The sequence below is a fragment of the Fistularia commersonii genome, chromosome 23, assembly GCF_037954325.1.
Source record: "Fistularia commersonii isolate RoL2024-O1a breed Wild chromosome 23, RoL_Fcom_v1.0, whole genome shotgun sequence".
Taxonomy (NCBI): domain Eukaryota; kingdom Metazoa; phylum Chordata; class Actinopteri; order Syngnathiformes; family Fistulariidae; genus Fistularia; species Fistularia commersonii.
Window position 1 is genome coordinate 10096910 of NC_141306.1, and position 22047 is coordinate 10118956.

At 41.3% G+C, this 22047-nt stretch overlaps 1 protein-coding gene across 1 annotated transcript in view; it reads right to left on the reverse strand.

Moving 5' to 3' along the window:
* The window catches only part of smurf2 (SMAD specific E3 ubiquitin protein ligase 2), a 51628-nt gene extending 29703 nt beyond the window's left edge, over nucleotides 1–21925 (reverse strand). Inside the window, exon 1 of the mRNA XM_086170929.1 lies at nucleotides 21480–21925. Within this exon, the coding sequence (XP_086027055.1) occupies nucleotides 21480–21531 (52 nt within the window). The 5' untranslated portion in view covers nucleotides 21532–21925. The remainder of the gene's footprint in view (nucleotides 1–21479) is intronic.
* Nucleotides 21926–22047: the final 122 nt, after the last annotated feature.

Here is a 22047-nt window from a genome sequence, read left to right on the forward strand (position 1 = left end):
GAGATGCTAACCTTGACACTGTCCATGAGTATTAGTCCAGACAAGTTGACCAAACAGGAGTCCCAATGGTTGACCCACAACATACATAGCTTGAGAATATATCCGGTCTCATCTCAGAAAGTGTTTAGAGTGCAATGCTGGGGACGCTGACACCAAGCCGACTTTGTCTGCTGGGACAGTGAAGATGCAAATCATGTCACTTAACCGGTTCGACATGCGAAAGGTACTTGGGTATTTTTGGTTGAAAATTCCTATTCCTTGATTTGTTGAATAACACGGATGAGTCCTTTTGGATACATGCTCTGTATTTGAAAGGAAAATATCATTTGGTTGAAATGGAAGGGGACATGAAATCTTGGGGTTCACCAAAGAAAATGGGTTGTTTTCGTGTTTGTTTGAACATAGAAAAAACAAACAAACAACTGCATCATGCAGAAACTAAGATCATAATTAGAATATTTATTTAAAACCACATTGATTGATGATAGATGAATTAGCAAAATTATGTGAATAAATCCCAGATGCTTTTAAAAAAAATAAATAAATAAAAAAATTACTCTGTGCAAGACCAATAAAAAAAGAAATACAAAATAACCCTGTTCCAGTCCGGACCAGGCGTACTGAAAAGCAATTTGAACGTTTTGCTAACCAACAACAGTTCCAGATATTAAGCTTTTAAAAGCTTCTAATTCTTCTATTTTTATAAATTAAGTCACCCCTCCCAGCACCAGACTGAGCATCTGCTTTATCTGATTACTTTAGAAGCTAAAACTGCATTATTTGGCATTGTTGGTGCTTCGTACAAACATTGGTTAATACAATTCACACGATACACTATAATAAATGAAGGTAGAACAGTCAATACTTCATATGAGACACTGCACAATAACATCATGACAGATAGTCAAGCAAGGGAAAAAACACATCCAGTTGCTATGAAACTAAAATATTGAAGAGCTTAATAGATAGCAGCCAAGTTATATAAGCAATCTAATACTCAATATGTGTGTGACAGGCAGCTGTTAAAACCACCTTACAGAAACAGTGACATTTGCCCATTGTGTTGATAAAAAATGATATATTATAAATCTATATTATAAATTATATTATAATTTTAATTTTAATCACATGAAAATCATGTACATTGCCTTGTTTAGCAATGGAAAGCTGGAGGCAGGCAAAAACCTGCAACTGTCAGCGATGCCACATAACAAAAACATAAACTGAGCAGTTTTTAAAGTAGCAGCCAAAAAGGCAGGTAAAAACTGTCACTCCTTACTTTTCACTCATTTGGATCAACATTCTTTTGGATTTGTGTCAAACTAAGTCCCACTCTTGGTCCAAATCAGACATAAGAACAGAGAGATGTTGCAAGAAACTCTGTGACAGCAGAAATAACTAAATAAATAAGCATTGCGATTATTGCGAAGCCAAATAATTCTCAGTAAAAGCTTCAGCTACTTTTACTTCTGAAATTCCATCAATAAGAGCGATTGTCAAGCTCCCACCGAGACAAGCAAATTGGCAAAACACAGATGAAAGTCCTGACTGAGGAGACCACTTCCTCGAGTAAAACCGAGGGCCCCAGAAAGCAGTAATGGCCGTCTTCCTTTCTTGCTTTTCTGAGATCGTGTGAAAGGCGCAACATGTTTAAAGGCTTTAAAAGCATTCTCGTGCAGGAAGGGTGGGCTTCGCTACCGAGAACAGTGGCTAAACCCGACACCTTACCCTGGTGCCAGGACTTACTTTATTTTGGGATTATGGAACTTCCAAGGGTTTTGGTTCTCCATTGCTCTATGTGCATAGCTGGATAGAATATACCTCCAAGCTTGTATAACTGAATGAAATGGTCTGAAAGGATGATCTCACAAGACCGAAGCATGACTGATACAGGATATATTTAAGACCAATGCAAATTTTTAGAGATGAATAAAAAGCTGATACACAGAATCTTTTCACAGGAGTGAAAATGGAGCACTCTGATGTCGGTTGTGTGCAGAATTAGCTAGAAAGGGATAAAAAGTTGCTTAATGGTTTGATTATCTTACGATATGCTTGCTGCTGTAATGGCTTGTTGTGGCCTTTGAAATACTTTAGAAACAGCAATTGCTTCCACTGTTTCAGTCTCGTAGTGGTAGTAAAGTGGTAAGAACTTCCACCTCACAGCGAGAAGGTTCCTGGTTTGAGTCCACCGGCCACGTGGGGGGCCTGACTGGCCACTAGTCCAGGACAACTGGGATTGGCATTGAACCCATACATGACCACATGCCGTCCAGGAAAGGTGGTGTAGATGATGAACGTTGCTTGCTTGGCCTCTTGGTCTAACCTGCATAACATTTCACCATGTATTTGCTCATCTGCGGCTTACGAAACACATGACTTTATCTTGAGTGTGGTGTGAATAGACAATGGCATTACATTTCGTACAAAATGATAAATTGACTATAAAAATGATCAGGTATTTATCTCACTCTGTCACAAAAACACAGATTTACACACAGACACGCACTCCATGAAAGCCTCAAGTAGCCCTTTGCATAGTGGCTCATCTAAAATCCTTGGTCGTTATAGTGATGGCAAGAAGATGGCAAAGCTGAGAGAAGGGTCTCTCTGTGCTGCCAGTGTTTCTTATTCTGGTCGCACTGCACACACAGCGAGGGACAGCGTTGACTAATGGGGTTTAGGAAGAGGAGCAAGTCAGAAATGCACAGCAGAAACACACAGGACGAGCACCGCTGAGATATTCACACACGACGGCGTTGGCAGCGATTCTCCACTTGAAGACATTATTTAGACAATACTGGATCTTCGATAGGACTGAAAACTCAGCACGGGCTTTTGCTGCAGACAGCTGCTTTTGCTTAAAGTCCTCCATTCAGCACATAGGTACTTGAATTAGTCACAGATTATACATTTAATCATTACGTTTTGCAACTCTGCCTGTTGTCAACAACTTCACTTAAACCTGTCTATCAGTGGCTCATCTGCACATTTGAGTGCTGAGTAGAAACAGGGGTCTCACACACACACACACACAAACACACACACTTACTTCCATCTGATGAATGACCGGAACCTTTTAGGCTGACAGCCAACTTCACTTTTGAGTATTGGTTCAAAATGAAAAGTAAACATGTGATGGGAAGCAGAGATTCTCACCCACACTTAAGATTAACAGAGATTATTTAATTGCTTAAATGCAGCATCGCGTAACAACAACTTAACAGTCTCAGACACCACCACTGGAAGGAAATTCGTCATGGACTGCGTGGAAATATGACATGATGGCTCACATGAGGAGCAAAAGTATTGTGCTTACATGCACCGTGACTGCTAGGTCTACTGCAGCTTATTAGTCACATATCCATAACAGCCAATAAAAGGACTACCTCCCCTGGACAGCAAGAGAAGCAAAGCAAACATCACATGCAACTGATTATCAGCTCAGATTTGTTTAGTTCTCTCATTTACTAACCCGAACCCTTAATAAAAATCAATTACTTTCGGTGCTAACAGCAGCTTTGTGTCAGCAGACACGGCTCTCGGGGAGAAGTTAAAGTTCCACCTGTGGAGAGTGGATGGGCAGTATTTCTCCCAGGCTGGCACACAAAGAGCCCTACTGTGCGGATGAATCAATATACACCACCAGACACAAGCCAAACACCTGGGAAGGCAGAAGTCATGTGACGTCTAGGGTGGGGGGGATGGGGGGCGTCACTATGGTAGCAATCTCCGGTAAAGACAAGATGGGAGGATCATCCTTTTTCGGATTCTGATTTTCATGTTGAGAATCCCTTTCCCACACAGCGACGAGACAGAGCATGGGAGAGAAGGGAGAGCGGTGAGGGAAAAAGGGTTTCAACAGCCTCTGGTCTATTTCTCGGTGGCTTACCATGACACTGAAGTCTATAAGGGGAGGAAGTGGGGGGTGGGGTGGGAAATGAGTCAACCCACACTAACGTTCCATAATTCCCGTCTAAATTCAAAACGGTCTACGCAGACGAACAAGAGGAGGAGAAAGAAGAGGAAGCGTTTCCAAATGCCAGTTTGTTTCTCTGGCCGTGTCGGAACATATCTGTGTGAGAACCTAAACAAATCTCCCGAGGCCCACTAACTTAAGTGGACCTCATTGTTAACCTGCCTTCCTCTCCACCTGGTTCCTCGGATCCAGTGAGCTGACCCAGCCGACAGGACAGCCTGACAGGAGCAGTGTTCTCCCACCTCCACCACATATTTAGCTCTGCTAAGTCTACCTTGTTTTGACTTCAGGCCAGGGGCCAAAATTGTGTTGAGCATTGTTCTTTTCTAACAAAAAGGCTTCCCTTTCCCTGTTCCATTCTTCCCTAACAGGACTAATTCCCCGAAGGTGGAAGAGAAAACGAAATACAACAGGGAAGTTGTGACGGATGAGAGATGAGGGTTGTGCCAAACAATCTATTTTTAATTCGGTCACTTGATCGTTTCGAAAACATCTCATAATCAAGTCTTTTATGGACAAGTGTGCGTGTAGCAGCGAGTTTGGTTGTTTAAATACAGCTGTGATAGCAAAGAGAAGTACCGAGGCGGCGCCGGTTGAGCGACTTACTGGTGAGGACGGTCCGACTGCTCTTTACGAATGCAATTGTGTCTGCTGTCTGATGACGGGAATGATGGCCGTAAAGATATGAAACACTGACTCAATCGCTCCTTGACATCCCGATGGGACACGGTGCATCACGACGCCGGCCACCCAAAGTACACAGCAGTCAGACTCGGATTCGTTAATTATATGTGCTGTGGAGAACTTACAGTAGCGGTGAGCCGTGCCAGTCTGGTCTTAAACACTCCCTCTAAACTTTATGAATGGTAACGCGCTGGAGGAAGGCTGACCATATCTGGGGGCTTGAGTTTCCCTGAGTTGCAATATTGTAGCCATGAGGGATTCAGTCAAGACACAGGGTACACATTAAGAAGGCCTTTTCCATATACATTTGGCACATCAGGCCGGCAGATTAGACATAATGAAATGCAAGTTGAACAGAGGAACAGAGCATAAGGTGAATCAGGTAAATTGCAGACACTTCCCTTTGGTGTTGTTGCCTCACAATTTTGTGGGGGGAAAAATTGATGCTTTTGCTTTTAAAAAAAAAAAAAAATTTACTTATATATATGTATATATGCTTTTTTATATAATTATTTACTTATATCGGCTTTGCTTGACTTTTGGGCACCCATTGCTAATTAGTATATGCTTTGTCCTCGAGGTCCCCCCCAAAGATATCTCTTTCACAAAAAGAGAAAAAAAAAAAAAAAAAAAAAAAAAAGACAAATGACATAATGGCCAAACAGAAAACCTGGCCACTATGTCGGAGTTGCTCCCTGCATGGAGGCTTAAAAATACTTGCATGCGCCACAGAGGCAACCACACAGTTCAGTGCTGCCCTGTTCATGACAAATGTGGGATACTTTTTAAGACTTGGCTACAGCACTTAACTTTAGCCTTAACTGCAAACAGGCAGAATAGAGTAAGAAAGCAGGGTAGAATTTCAGGTACTCAGTCCAGCTCTTTACACAGTCCAGGCTAACTGTGGAAATGTGGTTAAGGCAAACTGACATGTAGGCACTGGGATATATCCCAGTTTTGGCAGGTTTCTATAGCTTAGCAAATCCTGTTATGTAAATATGCAAATCTGATGAGACTTTTTCTGGTCACATAATACAGATATTAAGAGTCATTGGTAGCAGAGTGACCATGGAACTACTAACTGCCAGGAAACTCTTCTAATACCTCTAAACAACCTGCAATTTCCAGGATTTTGAAAATTAGTTAGGAAAAACAGTAACACAATCTTCCCGTGCATCATTTTCGACCGAGAGGAAAACAGAGAGGAACATTTAAAAAAAAAAAATGAAGGGAAAAAGATCCTGATCCCTTCTTTCCAAGTTTCAAAAAAAAAAAAAAAAAAAAAAGAGAGACATTCAAAGACATGCTCCTTCTCCACTGCACATGTGACCTGTGTGAGAAGGGAAAAGAACATACTTCAACAAATAAGTGAAAAGCAGAAGTAAAACATGTGGAGGGACTCACAGTCTCGATGTATGATAACACAAATCAAACACAAAAACATTAATTACCAGGGCACCCCTCACACACACACAAACACTTGAAAAATAAATCTCTCACACAAAACCCTCAGGTATAATCGCAATATGCTTTCTATGTACAGCAACCTGGTACATGATACACCCCAGCATCTCTTAAAATAACAATAAATAAATAGATAAAAATCAATTAAACAGGAGCCATTAGATCTCATCATACTTGCACTCACCACCTGCTCAAGTGGTGACAAGAGACATGAGACACCCAAGCACTGACTCATTCTGCAAATAGTATCAATTTTGACAACTGACGGAGTGAGAGGGGGGTGGTGTCATGATTGGGGAATGAATCAAGAAACCGCAATCGCCTATCGCGTGAAAATCTTTTTTTTTTTTTTTTTCTTTTAAACCAATGTTCACTTTGTGACAATGGTGTACAACTGATTTGTTTGATTGAAAATAAAATCCAAAAAGGCTTTTACCAAATGTAAATACATAAATGGAAACTTCCTACCTATCAAATGTTTCACATGCAAAATCAGTCAATATAGTAATTAAAAGCAACAGGGGCTCCAGAAACATTTAGGGGTGGGATGTCTTGGGGGTTCATTTTTGGATCGAAAGGCAACGTGACAATACAGAAAGCCAAGGTCAATGAAGTAAATGTACCTTAAGAATTTAAACGTCTGCTCGTAGCAGTTATTTGATTTCTCGAAAACCCTTTGGGTCACAGGTTTTGTTACTGCAGATGTTTCCACTGGAAATTTTATAGCGTAAAATTAGTACATCTGTATGAGTATTTACGTTGTACAGGACCTATGCTGCTCATGTTTTCTCGAGGGAAATTGTTTATACATCCCAGAGGATTCAGATTTATGGTAATTGCATTACTTTGTAATTTTTTTGTCATATCCTTAAGTATCCCCCAATTACCCTCTCAGGCAAAAGGTTGAGACAAGTTACATTTATGTAATTACAAGTCTACATTTTACACTGTCAACTACATGCTACAAAAGCGTTAATTTGCTTTTCTTGTGGGAATTTTGGGGAATTTAAGCCAAAAGGTGGCTCTCCTGAGGTGACTGAAAGGCAGACCCTATCCGACAGGATAAACATGACAGAGAAACCAAAGCTTTGCAGCAACTTTGCATTTTCTTCATCAAGCTAAAGGCTAAAAAGGTGCAGCTACAAAGACACTATTTCGGATATACTCAGACCAAGGCAAGATTTGCAAAAAACGTGTTTTACTACATCAGGAAACCCCCAATCCCCCCCCGCTCCCCCCACACACACACACGTGAGAGGAAAGACACTGGCAACATTTTTAGTGTGAGAACATTTCATCCATCTCACGTCACCTTTTTCCTCTGTGATACAGTCAACTGCAGTTGCATAACAGGAGTCCACCCCAACTATTTTCGGCTCCAAACAGTGGGAAACCATGCCACTTTGGCAATATTAGTGGCATTCTGCATAGTACATAGCTCTGTCTTTCCACTCTGTGTGATACAACGTGCTTAACGGAGAGTCATCCAGGCGAGTAAAGTCTTCCACACTACCGTCAACGTTGACTCTAAGTGAGAAGTCAAAACAGTGAGCAGACACAGCTGAGGCTTCTGCAAGCTAGCACTGCCGTTGGCCGGGACCCAGGCGGAGAGGCTGCACAGCTCTCCGAGCTACTTGGCTCCTCTGCCCTCTGTGATGTAATGGAGGAGATTAGAGGAGAGGTCTGGGCCGCGCTGCAGAGAGGGTGAATAGTACAACTTTTTTTCTTTTTTTTTTAAACAGAAGCCGAGGACCACCACTGCCCTGTCTGGAGCCAGTTTAACTTATCGACAGGAAGGTTACATATTTACCATCCAGGCGTGGGTTTATTTTTAAATGGACTGGGTTTACAGTGGTCCTGTTGGCCAGCAAGCGCTCCGAGCTCTTTTAAGAATCAGGAGGGTTATTTTTATGAACAATGATAAAAGCTTTGCATTTCACCCAACTTAAAAATTTATGCAGTCAAATGTAGTACTGGGACTGACAATGACAGGACAGATGCGCCAAGCTGTCTGACCATAAAATGGCTTGAACTACTTCATGAACCGTGTCTTCCAACCGTTTATTCCTAGTTGACATGAGGTACTTCTAACAACTGTCAACATGAACTAGCCATGATGTCTATGGCGGTGGACGATAACATCGAAACCAATTACAGCTTGCTGGTGTGTGTGGGTACATGCCACGTACAACTTCCACTTGTGTTTGCAAAGTTAAGCTAAACGCTGTGTATAACATTGAGGTAAATGTCAAAGAAATTCCTTCCAAGATTACAATTGTTAAATCAAACCATGCCTTGAGGCTCCATAACATTTCAAGTTATCTGATCCATTCAGATGTTTAAAACAAACTCAAGAAAACTTTAGGATGAGATTTTTAATTCATCTCTATTTTTCCACCCAAATCATGGCACCTACTCCTTCTCTGTCATAAATGCACCCACGTGTGTTTTTCAAAGAAATAGGCAGCTGTAGAACTGGCATCAATGGCATTCTCAACAAACTACCCCCACCCAACCACCCACATTATCCTTGGAGCACTTTTAACAGTAAGATTTCACTGACAAAAAAACAAAACAATCAATCAACATGTTATGAACTATGAAGAGAATATTAAATGGTAAATGGTCTCGACGTAATATAACGCTTTACATCTTGCATTCATCCATTCACACATATCGCGGCAGAGAAAGGTGCTAACCAGGCCATCGAGACCAACTTGGGGTTCGATGTCTCGCCCAAGAACGCTTTGGCATGCAAGCAGGAGGGGCCAGGAATAAAACCACTAATCCTCAAACTGGAGGGACGCCCCATTTGTAAGACCAAATATTAGACTATGTCGTTGAACAAGATCAGCTTTCCATCCTTTTTTTTGTTGCATCGTGTCCACAACAGAAACATTAATCTTCACTAACATAAATCAGAAGGTTATTTTTACAATTGATTTCATAAGTAATGGTTAATAATGTTGTCATCTATAAAAGATATTTATGTAATTTTTTATTTGTTTGTTTCTGCTTCTGCATTATCAACAGTGAGATTGCAAAGGTGTAAATAAACAGCACTGAACCACTCAATTTGCCTGTGCTATAAGCCCGGCCTCTTTGCACTTCACTGGAATTCTGCGGTGTATTTGCTCAACTTCAGCAGATATGCCAGTTGAAATGTGATCTAGTGTGAATATAAACATCTCCCCTCTGATCCTGGCTCCTTGGAGGACTGAATGAGCTCAAACGTCATGCCCAAACACGGACAGACGCCTCCAGTCAGCTGCTGGCGTCTTCAGGTTTTTTTGCACCCCCCTCCAGTCGGTATTACTGGAGACTTGAGAGACACCCATCTGTTTGAGGTTAGTCAGAGTTAATCGTATCAACCCGTGTCCGTCCAGCTTTGAAGCAGAGCCGGCACGTCTGAGAATTTATCTCAGGTTATCCTACTTGATCAGACAGCTGGGCAGAAATATTGTGGCCACCCAGCCGTTTCTGGGGAAACAGACAACATTTCTTGTATGCAGATATTTGCCGGTGCTAATGTGACTTGCTGCAGGAACTCACCTGGGCACATTGGTGAGTGATGATAATTGATCACAGACATCGCTTACAACAGAAGGACATGGGGGAAGCAAGTTAAGCTTTTGCCATAGCTTCAAATGACATGGAATGTGCAGACTATTTCATGACAATACCCTTCAGAATGCCAGATTACGTTTGTTCTTGGTATTGGTTTATTAGTTTTACCTTGACCCAATGTTTATCTGACAGTCATCAGGAAGGAGTTTAGTTTTAATTTTCATGGAGCACACAGAAAACAGAGTGGAGAGGAAGGCCTTTTTTTTTTTTCAAAGGAAGGGCCTTATCAATGTGAGTATCAGCCCTTTGTGTGGATCTTTTGGCTTCATCACTTGTGTATTCACACACTATGTTGAAACCTATGGCACCACTTGGCAAATTTAAAATGTAGTCAAGTTTCTATTAAGAGGAGTGGTGAGTGACATTCTTTTCTATTTCATTGCATGGCAAAAGTATTAAAAAAAATTTTAAAAAAGAAGTTCTAAATCACTATAAACAAAAGCTTAGCATAAGAGGAAGGTCCCTGGTTTGATCCCGACAGGGGGGCCTTTCTGAGAGGACGTTTGCATGTTCTCCCTGTTTCCTTTGGGTTCTCCAGCTTCCTCAACGCAGTCCAAAAACATGTGGAAGTTTTTTTTTTGGAGAACCTAAATTGCCTAGACATGTGAATGACAGGGTGAATTGTTTCATGTCTCTATATGTGGCCCTGTATTGATTGGGGACCGGTCCAGGGTAAACCCCGCCTCTCGCCCAACGGCAGCTGGGATAGGCTCAAAAACAATTTAGGGAACTCTAACATATTGTGAAGTGCAAAAGTATCAATATGTATTGAATGAGGATATCAAAATCATCTCAAGTGGACCAAGAAGTGCGACTCACCTTGGTACCTCTTTGCAGTGAAGCGGGAGGTTATGTTTATAATAGCCATCAATGTGGAGCTGGTTTATTTATTTGAACTAGATATGTAAAAAACAAGGATGTTTGTTTTCCGGTCCAATCATGTTTATTCATAGTCGCATCTTTATAAAAGTGTATTTACAAGATCACCTCATTTTATCAGCTCTTGGTTTTATATTAAACAGAAGTGCAAATTTCAACTCAGTATGTACTCACAGATGTTAACATAGTTCTTCCTCACCTGCTCTTATACCTTTTTTCCGTGCAGGTCTTAAAAACTTAAAGGCATACCGGTGCGCAGATGTGTGCTTAAGGGGTCAGTTTAGAACAGGGATGTCAAACTCTTGGCCCGCAGACCGGATCAGGCCAACAAACGGGTTAAGTCTGGCTCGCAAAGTAAAAAGATACAAGGTTTCAGAGGTGAACTGGACAATAGGTACTTTAACAGCAGTTAACATGTCATGATTTTACTCAACCAACCCACTTGAGAACAGATTTTCCTCCATGTGGCCCCTGAGCTGAAATGTGTTTGACACTCCTGATTTAGAAGAGCCATAGTTAAACAATACAAACATGAAGGCTTTGTACAGATGCACAATTAATAGTTAATAGAAGGATTAATAGATCCTCAAAAGGCCTTTTTTTTGGAGTTCCTCGATATCTGATTTTGGTCAATACACAGCTTTTGAAGTCAAATATTTTGTAACCAATCCTGGACTTGTATTCATTTTACACGGACATCTCTTCAACATTATGTGTGGAATGAATAACAGCTGTTCTTTCAATTACTTTGGAACTTTAAATTAGATAACTATTGGCTAATGTGACGATTTAACTGTTATTATAATAGTAATGTGTAAGAAGCAAGTTATATGGTGAAAGAAATGTGACTGAGTGCATTTTTAAACAAGTGAACCATTTGTTGTGTAAAATGCGCATGTTTGGTGAATGAATATGCTGGATACAAAAGACGCAAACCAAAACATGGTAGAATACAATAGGTACTGTGAAATTCAGTTGGTCTCAGTTAATATTAGAAAGGGTTGGGTAAATTCAGAGTTAAAATTGGAGATTCATAGATCAGCAGGTAAACTGCATTTATCGCCACTCAAGTTTGTAAAGTACTTTTCATCTCCCTTCAGGAAATACGAAGTCTTGTGATTACTGAGCCGGCTACAATGTGTGTTCACTTTGCTTTGGCTATGTGATTGGAACTGCGTGACTTGGGGTGCATAGAACCATAAACCAAGTAGCTCTTGCTCTGGCTTCACAACACTTTTGCTGTAATCCAGTCATTAAGTCCCTGTGTATGATCTTAAAAACACAAAAGCAACATTCACAAATCTACAAATCTACATTGATGTCAAAGATGCAATGGGATTGATTATTTCACCAGCTGTGGGTAAAATTATTTTTTGCCACAAAGTCACAAAAATGTAAACATGCCGCACATATTTGGGAAAGCAATGTTGGAAAGAAAGACCTATTATAAAAAAAAGAAAGAAAGAAAGAAAAAAAAGGAAAAACGGCCACCTGATGTTAGTGTAGCCAAAAACTGGACCAGTGCAATGTTTGCCTTCGGTGTTTAAACCGTGACACTGAGTTTTACTTCCACAATGTGACTAATAGACAACAAAAAGACTACTCATTTTGGTTGCTGTGGAAATTTGTGTGGCTGCTGCATTTTTTTTTTTTTTTTTAAACGGCACACTGATCCAACACACTCAGACTGCAGTTTTCTTTTTTGAAGGGATGATAAAAATGCTTACTTTTGGAGCAAACTGCAAAAAACATTGTATTACGATACATTAAGATTTATTTTGCCTTATTTGATGATGCACACAGTGTGACTGAACAGGCAAAAACTGCAATGTTGATTCCCAAATGAGATGATACTTTATTAATTGCCATTGGGGAAATGCGAGATATAAATGTACATATTTATGCATATGTTCTTCATTTTGGAAAAATAAATAAACTAACAGTAAATCTCTGCATGTCCTAGTGTTTTCCATTTCTGTTGTAATCATCTATTCCCACCAATACTTTAGCATACACATGTCTTCTTTTTAATATACAAGCACGCAAAGCCCAAGGGATCTTTCTGCTGGACACATTTAATCATCACATTTCCTCACTGTAATACAGCTGATAGGAACAGTAATACCATAATATCCTGAGAGTTCAATCAGATCTTTCTGTGATGTCCTACGTCTTCAGGCAGCTCCAAGAGCCAACTGCTACAACTCCAAAACTATTTTGTGATTCCACTGGAGGTATAGTCGTGTTTTCTTAAACAGTACCTCTCTGTTGCTCTCCCATAAATGTGGAAAATTCTGCCTATTGAGAAATATTTTTTTATTTTTTGCATCAGATCAATTTTACAGGTAAAACCCTTGACAGACACACAGTCATATCTCACTTCTCTGTCCATGTGATATCCCCCTGTATCAGGCTAGAAAGCAGCGTGTCGGAGAAGGCTAAAATTTAAATACAGGAAAGGTTGCCTCAGATGTTGAAAAATGCTCCATGGACATAACTGCACTGACTTAGTAAGCTTGGTACAGCACAGAAAAGGAAATAGCATTGTTAAATGAGATGAAAAAAAAATTGGACAACACCATGACGGAACTACAAAGCTCTGCGTCCACGACGGAACTCCAAAAAAAAAAAAAGAATCAGGGAGGAAAAGCTGAAATCAAGCAGATCTTATCAGAATCAATTTGACTTTTGGAATGATCTGACAACAAAGGTCCAGTAATAGAAATATAGCCTGTAGACATGATCCAGCTCCTTTGAAACCCCTTCTCTTGAACAATTTGTAATTCTCAAACCAACCAAGAGGACTAACACTGCCAGGCTCAGACTCCATACCTTTCCTGACAGTGGAAAGCAAAAGGGCCCCCACATGTGCATGTTTCCCCAGGATGAATAGCTTACAAATATTGAACTGAAAAATGGGAAATGGTCTCTTTAATTAGCATTTTCATAACCTTACGGTTTCAAAGTGCAGGTCCTTCAAGCAGCAGACATCACAATAACTTTGCGGCAGTTTGTGTCAAGAGGCGGCTGCGAACTAGCCATTTCTGTCCTCGTTACAAGGTATGTTTAGTTTGCTATGGGAGTCCGTGAGTGCCTGTGCAGATGCGTTTTGAGAAGAACTGAGAAATGCCAAATCCAAAGCAAAAAATGTTCCGATCCAAAAATGACTTTCGGTGTAAATAGATTACATCAGTTGTAATTCACGAAGAATCAACCAAGAAAATAGCAAGTGGTATATTTCACCTCGATAATTACATCTCTGCTCTGCAAAGCAGGCTTTATCACATGCCAGACATCCTATTAACAGATGGTACTTTCACATGTGATTTATTTTTGTATGCATCACCACAGGCAGAAAGAGAGTTACCAACTAGGAACCAGACCATGCAATTTCACAATTTTTTTACTAAGAACTTTCTTAACTGATGAAACCAGGACTGAGCACACACACGCATTATTAAACAGCAATGAAGCGGGAAGTTGATTACCTCATTGATGTTTCGTCTACAAAAGACCAAACTAACTCTTAGAATCTTTAAAAACAAATCGGGTCAGTGAAGAAAATGGAAAAATGCGAAGGCACATAATTTCCAGTATGAATGAGCAATTCATCCCCAGAACTACTGCTGATCCAATAATCAATACTGACAATACTGACCAAATTCGAAATTAAAACAGTGAATCACAAAACTCTTCACTGATGCCAAAACTTCAACATCACCTCCAAGTAATGGTCTTGACTTATTTATTCACCTTGCGGTTTTTTAAACGCTTTACACTGGATTCTATTCACACACACACACACACTGATGGCGGCAAAGCAGTCATGCTAAGCGCTAGCCAGGTCACCAGGAGCAACTTGGTGGTTCAGAGTCTTGCCCAAGGACACAGACAGGAGTTGGGAATTGAAACCACCAACTTTCCAATAGGAGGGATGTCTATTCTAGCAGCTGAGCCACTGCCACCCCAAAATAATTAATACAGAATAAAAGACTATTTGGGACAGTAAAACACACATATTCTTGCTTTTCACTAACTATTCTGAAATGTAATTCTCACGGTCTGCAGTCAGAACCATGTCCTTCGCAGGTGCAGGGTGATCGATTGGAATTTTGCTTCCTTTTCCTCTCACGCGGTGTCACTGTTTCAACTGGTTGACATCCCAGAATAAGACGACTGGAACCACATGCGGAGTTTATGCCGAGGCGATTGAGGAAGTTCGTAGTATTTCCAGCACAGACAACAACAGCTGCTGGACCAACTGTTTTTTGATTGACTTTTCAGAGATTACTCTTCATCTTTTTCCTTTGAAACTTTCTGTTCTTGTCATATTGACCATGTCTTCTACCAGTTTCTGACAGATTTAAATGCCTAATCGAATACTTGGCTTGCCCTTTGGTACGATATCAGGCAACTTCATACATTGCAGGAAATTAATACTGGTCGCACAGATACACTGCCAAGCATACAGTGCAATGATAGAGCTGTAAGCTTTCCAGACAAAAAACAACACACAAGATGTCCTGCTGAGTAATATGACTGTTATTCTTGACGTTGTTATTACAGGGAAGTCTCGACGGGGGCGGGGCGGGGGTCTGGACTGTTCTCCTCCCCACCTGTCATGAGTGACGTTTGGACAAGTGTTCGGGTCCAGGGAGCACTTCCTTTCAGGGATGCTGCCCGCTTTCTTTCCCCCTGCTACATCTGGACTCCTCCAGGCTGTTGTTGGCTGCAGTTAAGGGTAGAGCAACTGCAAAAGGATTTGTGTTTGGAGCGCAGCTGACCCAACAGGAAAGCCAACCCCGGCCGGCCAATTAATCGATGGAACAATTAGAAACTATGAGTCTGTCAGCAGCGAGAAAGAAAAACTGAACAAATGATGTGAAATACTTGTTAATTAATGCTCCTTTTTCTTTCTTTCTTTACAAGCGGTGGTTGTGCCACTATAATTTTGTCTACTCTTATTAAATGGAAAAAGAGGAAATGTTTTCTCAAAAAATGTTATTAATGGGTCAGTACAGCTCACCAAACTCCGCTAATCACAGTGTATGTATCCTGGCTGAACACCAAGATGGATCCAAATCACTTCCATGCAGCCACTCTGTAAAAATGGCTCCAACTGATACCACATGAATGTACCAAGCGCCAGCTTAAACCACATTAAAATTCTCTTGATCGTCAGTCCCTGTGCCTCCACTGCCCCATCTGTGACCGTCTGTGGAGGTTGCTTCCTCATTTATCCAACGTCCGAAGACACATAGACAGAAGTCCAAGCAAACGCTGTAAGTCACAAGGACTCACCAAAACGATGGTAGGCAGACGGGGGTACAACAACTACGTACGTCCTCAAAGTTACACCATCAGCCAATGTGAGAACGCAACGATATTGTTGCATATTTTGCAAAAAGTCCGTTGTTCTCTAAAACAGCATCTCAGGTCACTTCACTCACAGTCATCTTACAAATAGAACGGGGACTTTACTAGAACCTTTTGAAGTCTGACAATTTCCCTTTAGAAAAGAGTAGAACAGTCAGATGATGTTTACTTGCTAGGGAAGCTGTTAAGTTGAAAAAAAATAAAAGACATAATGACAGGGACGACGATGGACAGAAAGAGAATCTAAGCATGTACATTATAGAAAGATCATTGAATACGGATGCGTATGAAATATGCATCGGACTTCGTCTGAGAGGGAAGGAGATTACAATCGGAAAGAACACGAGTGACTCAGAAGAGATCGGAATGAAAATAGAGAATTGTAGGGAATCCCACTGAGATAGCTCTCTTCTTTGGTCTGCACTATGCCAAAGAATTCAGATGAGGAAACCACATGCTTAACAAGTCACATGTTAACTCCTCGCAAAGAAAAAAAACAAAATAAATAAAGCTGCAATAGGTATGGGGAAATAAGAATAAGTATAGAGAAATAATTCCATTTATGTATTAGTTATACATTTTAGGGTAGGAGAGCAAAACTGTCACTCCTGGTTGATCAGATTCTAGCGCTAGTTTCATGCAGAGGATATGAGTCATTAGTTTACAGACAAATGTCATCTTTTATGTAAATTCTCGGGGGGGGGCTGACTTTGCATGTAAGAATTCAAGATTGCATGCTAAGTTACGCAGACTGTCTCCAGCTATGTTTGGATGATAGGATTTAGGAATGTGTTTCACGGTTTTATTGCCGTTTGCTTGTTTGTAGGTTTTACCTCCCACGATGGCAGCATTTAAATATATTTATGGCTGGTCACTGGAGAGCCAATACTAAAGAAATTTAAAATGGAATATGATTATTTTTTTTTAAAAAAGCAATGAATCAGGAGCCATGAAATTGGTGCAAAATGAAAAAAAAAAATTTTAGACACACGCACACATACATACATAACATGTGTTTACAACCCCAAAATAGCCATTAACAATCCAGTAACACACCAGGGTGGAGTGTCGCTGTGTGCATCGTATCATTTTTGCTTTTGTCCCGTCATACGTAGCTTCACTATTCAACTAATGCGACGCATTGACCGCCTTAAATCTAAAGTCCTTGATCAGAACTGTTTTCTGCTGAGTTGACCGAGTTAATTCCTAGTGTTACGACCAGTGACAGTGGATCCAAAAATTTGCCATTCATGTCAGACTTTGTGAATACCAAATAAAAAATAAAAAACTCTCAGTCCAGCAAACTCAGCCTGTGTCTTAGATATTTTCTTCAAGTGAATCTCCACCTTTTTTCTTCCAACTCTTATTTTCCATTCCTGAATGTCCGTTCTGCTACTGTCTCACTCCTTCTCTAACAGACTGCTGATACCTGATGGTCGCTGAGCTGCTTTTAAATGTGTTCTTTGAAAAAGTAAAATTACAAGAGTGACAAGAGGTCTATTCCCCCCATGCGATTGTGTGCTATGTTTAAGTAGTTATAAGTTATCATGTTATAAAGCTCAAAGTGTTAGCAATATTTGTATGCAGTTAATACTGTTCACCTCTTGTCTGAATAACACATAGCTTTTCACTATTGTTCTTTATTTTGAGTAGTTAGTTAGCTTGGCAACTGCGTATTGCATCTAAACTCGCTGTCCATGCAAAGGTATTATTGGATTACACAACTTCTTACCTTGTAACACTACACTGTCCGGCCCTTTTCGTGTTTCATCGAGTTAAGAAGCGATCATCTGGGAAGCGAACTATAAACCTTTTCCTTTGTAGAGACTGGACAACATTTACCCCCAGTGTTAGTTTTAGGAGCTTGCTTTCCATACTTTTCCAAGTTTAATAGCAGGCAAACATCTGTGACATCTGGTCTAAATGGAGAGGGGTGTCAGCAAGGAGAGACTCACGCACAATAGACCGCCATAGGTCTGTTTACATGTAGCAGGTCGCAGATTCATTGGCAGCCATGTGTCAAGAACCGACGCAGAAACAGATGACAACATACACCTACAATGTTCTAAAGGCACTCTGGACCCATTATTCTCTACCCAAAAATCTAATCTACCATGTATACACAGGTGTGCAGTGCTAAACAATGAAACCCTAATGACTGCGTGTAGTGAAGACTGCTAGAAGTCACCACTTGGGCTTAACCACCAGACAGCCTTCTTCCTGTGGAACTTCCGCCCCTGCTATGAGCCTTGAGAGCAACAGTACGGGATTGAGAGTGCAGTAAACTTGGCTATGCTGTATCATCTCCATGGCTGACCACAGAAATGACACAGCACAAAACAGAAACACAAAAAGACGACTACATTCACGGAGCAGACATTAATGCTTAATGTAGCGGCGTGAAATTGGTTTAATAAACGAAAGGGTCATTGCGAATGATATTTCAGAGCAAAAAAATACGAGAAGTTTCACCCGGTGGAAGGGTCATTATTTTCATTGTCTGTCCTCACTAAACTCACTCCTTTGTAGCCCCTCCAGGAGCTTGTCAGGACGCCTTCGTTCATGCTCCTATTGCAAGTGGGTCGCCCCTTTTTTGGTTGATGTGCCAACTACTGTGACTGATTTGATATTGTTGAAAAGAGGAAGGTGAACCTCTAAGCAAACTATGCATCCAGGAAAACAGAATTATAATAGTATCAAATATGCGTGCCGTTGATGAGTCACCAGATATTGTTTTACTTTGTCAAAAGGCAGAAATGTTGTCACGCAACTTATTTCAAATCATTTGCATCTAACGCAACATGAGTAGTGCACAAGTGCATTCTGAAACACTGATACTGAAAACAAGCCCGAGTCCATGGTTCTAATTGTCATCTGTTTGCATTTTTTGTTGTTTTAAAAGGCAAGTATCAGATTTTAGCCCGAGCTGATGACGGTACTCAAATGACATAATTCTGCAGACAAAAATAGCTTGGGGTTACATACAGGTGACCCCACAGAGTCCTTAAATCTGCCTACTTGTTTTACTTCTTAAGGTGCCTCTAAAAAAACTCATCCCTTGCTTTGCTGAAATTATGGGCACATTTGTCTGCATCTTGTTCAGAATGCTCTCTAACATGGTTCATTCATAATGCAACCCCTTAACTGATGCTTCTGTAGAATTTAGGTGACCCTAAATTCTAATGGCGGTCCTCAACAGTCCCACAGGTTTAAACAGTTTGCCGTCTAGAGAGTAAAGAACAATCTTACATCTTTGGAGCAGGCTTGAAAGTCAAACAGTTTTTTTTCTTATTCTCAAGCATCAGTTACAATGCATTGGGGACAAAGCACATAAATGGTAAATGATTGCTAACGTAATTAAATATTTTCCTCATTGTGTGCACTTATGAGGTATCCTCTTATGAAAAAGGACATTTGGCAGATTCACTTGCCCATGACAGTCCATGTGATACTTGTCTGTGTTCACGCAAAGATAAAACGATGGCGTCTTAGACATGAATGCAAAGACGGGCTTAGTTAGCAAAGAGTCCAAAGAAAAACAAACTGGTGGCGGATATACAAACAACAAAAGTCATGCCAATTCTTCAGCTTGGGATGGTATAAATGACAGCGCAAAGTAGGCGATGAAAGAGCATCAGCCAACAGGTTGTTGGTGAGACGAGCGATGGTGTACGGTTTACAGCCGCCCTCTACATCTGACGGCCCGCAGTCCACATCCGCCCCGGTTTGCTTTTTTTATCCGGCCCGCCAAACTATTTTCAATCAATATTGAAATTAGAAACTCCTTATTTTTTCCTTTTGTTTAACTTTGTACAGACGATTACATACAACATAATGTCAGTACATTTATACTATTATTAATGATTTTAATGTTGAAATGAATGCCAAAAAATGTAAATATTTAAATTGCAATGTTCATTTGGTTCAATTTACATGATACCTCGTTGGCACACGCATAAAAACTAAATAGGAAATGTGGCCCACCAGTCAAAATAATTGCCCACCCCTGGTTTAGAGACAGTTGCACTGAGGAAAGGACAGGAAGCAAAGCTGGAAGCAGCACAGATGAAGATGATGAGCTTCTTTTTGAAAGCGAGGACAGGATGAGGACTTAATCCATCGGGGGGGACAGCACGTGTTAGATGTTCTGGAGATAAAGTCAGATGTTTTGAACACGGACAGAAGAGGGATAGAGAAGATCTGGATAGTAGGTTGGAGCCGTTGGACAGGAGGCCCAGAGGAAGACCAGAGAGATTTATGGATGGTGTGAGAGAAGACGATGCAGAGGAGAAGGATAGGATGAGGCAGATGATAGGCTGTGGAGACCCCTGAAGAGAGCAGCCCAAAGGAAAACAAGTAAATAAAAGCAAGAAGATTTAAATATTAACAGCACATAAACTTAAAACCCGTTATCATATTGCAACCTGTTTAATCCATGTCATCAAGATCCTTCACCGTCTCCATCTTCTACCAGGTCTACAACAGGTTGAAATTACACATTTTGGAAGGCCACCAGAAAGGACAGCGGTCAGCATCCGTCCGACAGTTAAAACACTGCGACTTTCCTGTGAACTTTTTGTTGTTATTGATGAAAAAGCGCAAACTGAAACAGTTGGGGAAGAAGGTGTTGGTCGGTGGGTGCAGACCAAGGAGGCCAACAAAACTGCAGGTTCAACAGACTGTCTTAAAAAGTCCTGAGTTCAAGGGGGGGGGGGTGAAAGTGAAGGCGATAGGGATGCGGCTCAAAACTAACTTCACGTCGTCCCTGCCAGAACAAAACAGTAAGAGTACAGTTTTAGGAGATCTTCGCGTTGGCTTAGCAGAGGCTTGTTGGAACACACGGGCGAACTGGCAACGCTATATTAGCTAGGCTAACGCTTGCTAGTCAACTTTATGAGACCGTCTCACGTCAGGCAGTTTTGGTACTTCCACGGCACCCAAATGCCGGTGAACATTTCCATGTTAAGAGTTGGTCACACGCCAAAAAACGAATTTAACACCTCGAATATGTGTGTGTGTTTCTACCCCGAACCACCTTGAGGGGAAGGCTACACATTATGATGTGATATCAGGCTACGCTACTCCGGGACCGGACTTGTGGCTGGCGGCGGTGCTAGCGACAGTCACAGGGTCGGGAACACAACAAAGAACAATTACCATTTAGCGTCGCGAAGCCGCAGGTGCGCGGAATTTAGCTTTATTGGATTAAAAAATGCAGCCGAACGCCGGGACAACAACGCGACGTTATTTAAAAACGCAAGGTTATATCGCTGGAGAGAATGAGAGGGGGAATGTGTAGTGTGTGTGTGTATGAGAAAGAGAGAGAGAACCGGCAATGTGCCAACTCCGTGGCCCAAGGGAAGTGTTCATATTCAGCAAATACACCAAGCCCGCCTGGCTAGTGTGTGTGTGTGTGTGTGTGTGTGTGTGTGTGTGTGTTACTTTGGGATTTAAAAGCATTGCTAGCTACCTGTTAATCGCAGCTTCACAGGGCCATTCCGTCGGACTCCTTGGTTGGACATATCCCCTTGATTCCAGCCGTGGCTACGGAGGCTAGAAAAGAGGTTGTTCAGTGTGAAAACAGCGAGGTTTATCAGCCCTCCGCCAGGTTTTAGACGATAATGGAGTCAGGGCATTCTGGCCCGGACGTCGACAGAACTGCCATAGCCGTAGCTCATTATTGCCAAAAAATGTATATATATATATAAAATGAAAATAAAAAAAAAAACAAGTTGCGCCGGTGCAGAGGGCATTTACTGAAAATGTACGATTCCGGTCAAAACAAAAATAAAATAAATGAGCGAGAAAGTGAGGAGTCGAGCGGGCAGAGAACGCAGCAGCCCGGAGCTTCACATCTTCGGAGACACCGGTGTGTCTGAGTCCTCCTCCCCGCTCGCAGAGAGTGAAACTGCGGCGGCTCTTAGGCGCGGAGCCGCTTAAGGAGGCTGTCGGGAGGCGCCGGCCGGTGACGACAACAACACGCTCGGTGGGAGTGAGACATGTCGAACATGTGGCACCTCCTGCGGCTCCGGGCTGGA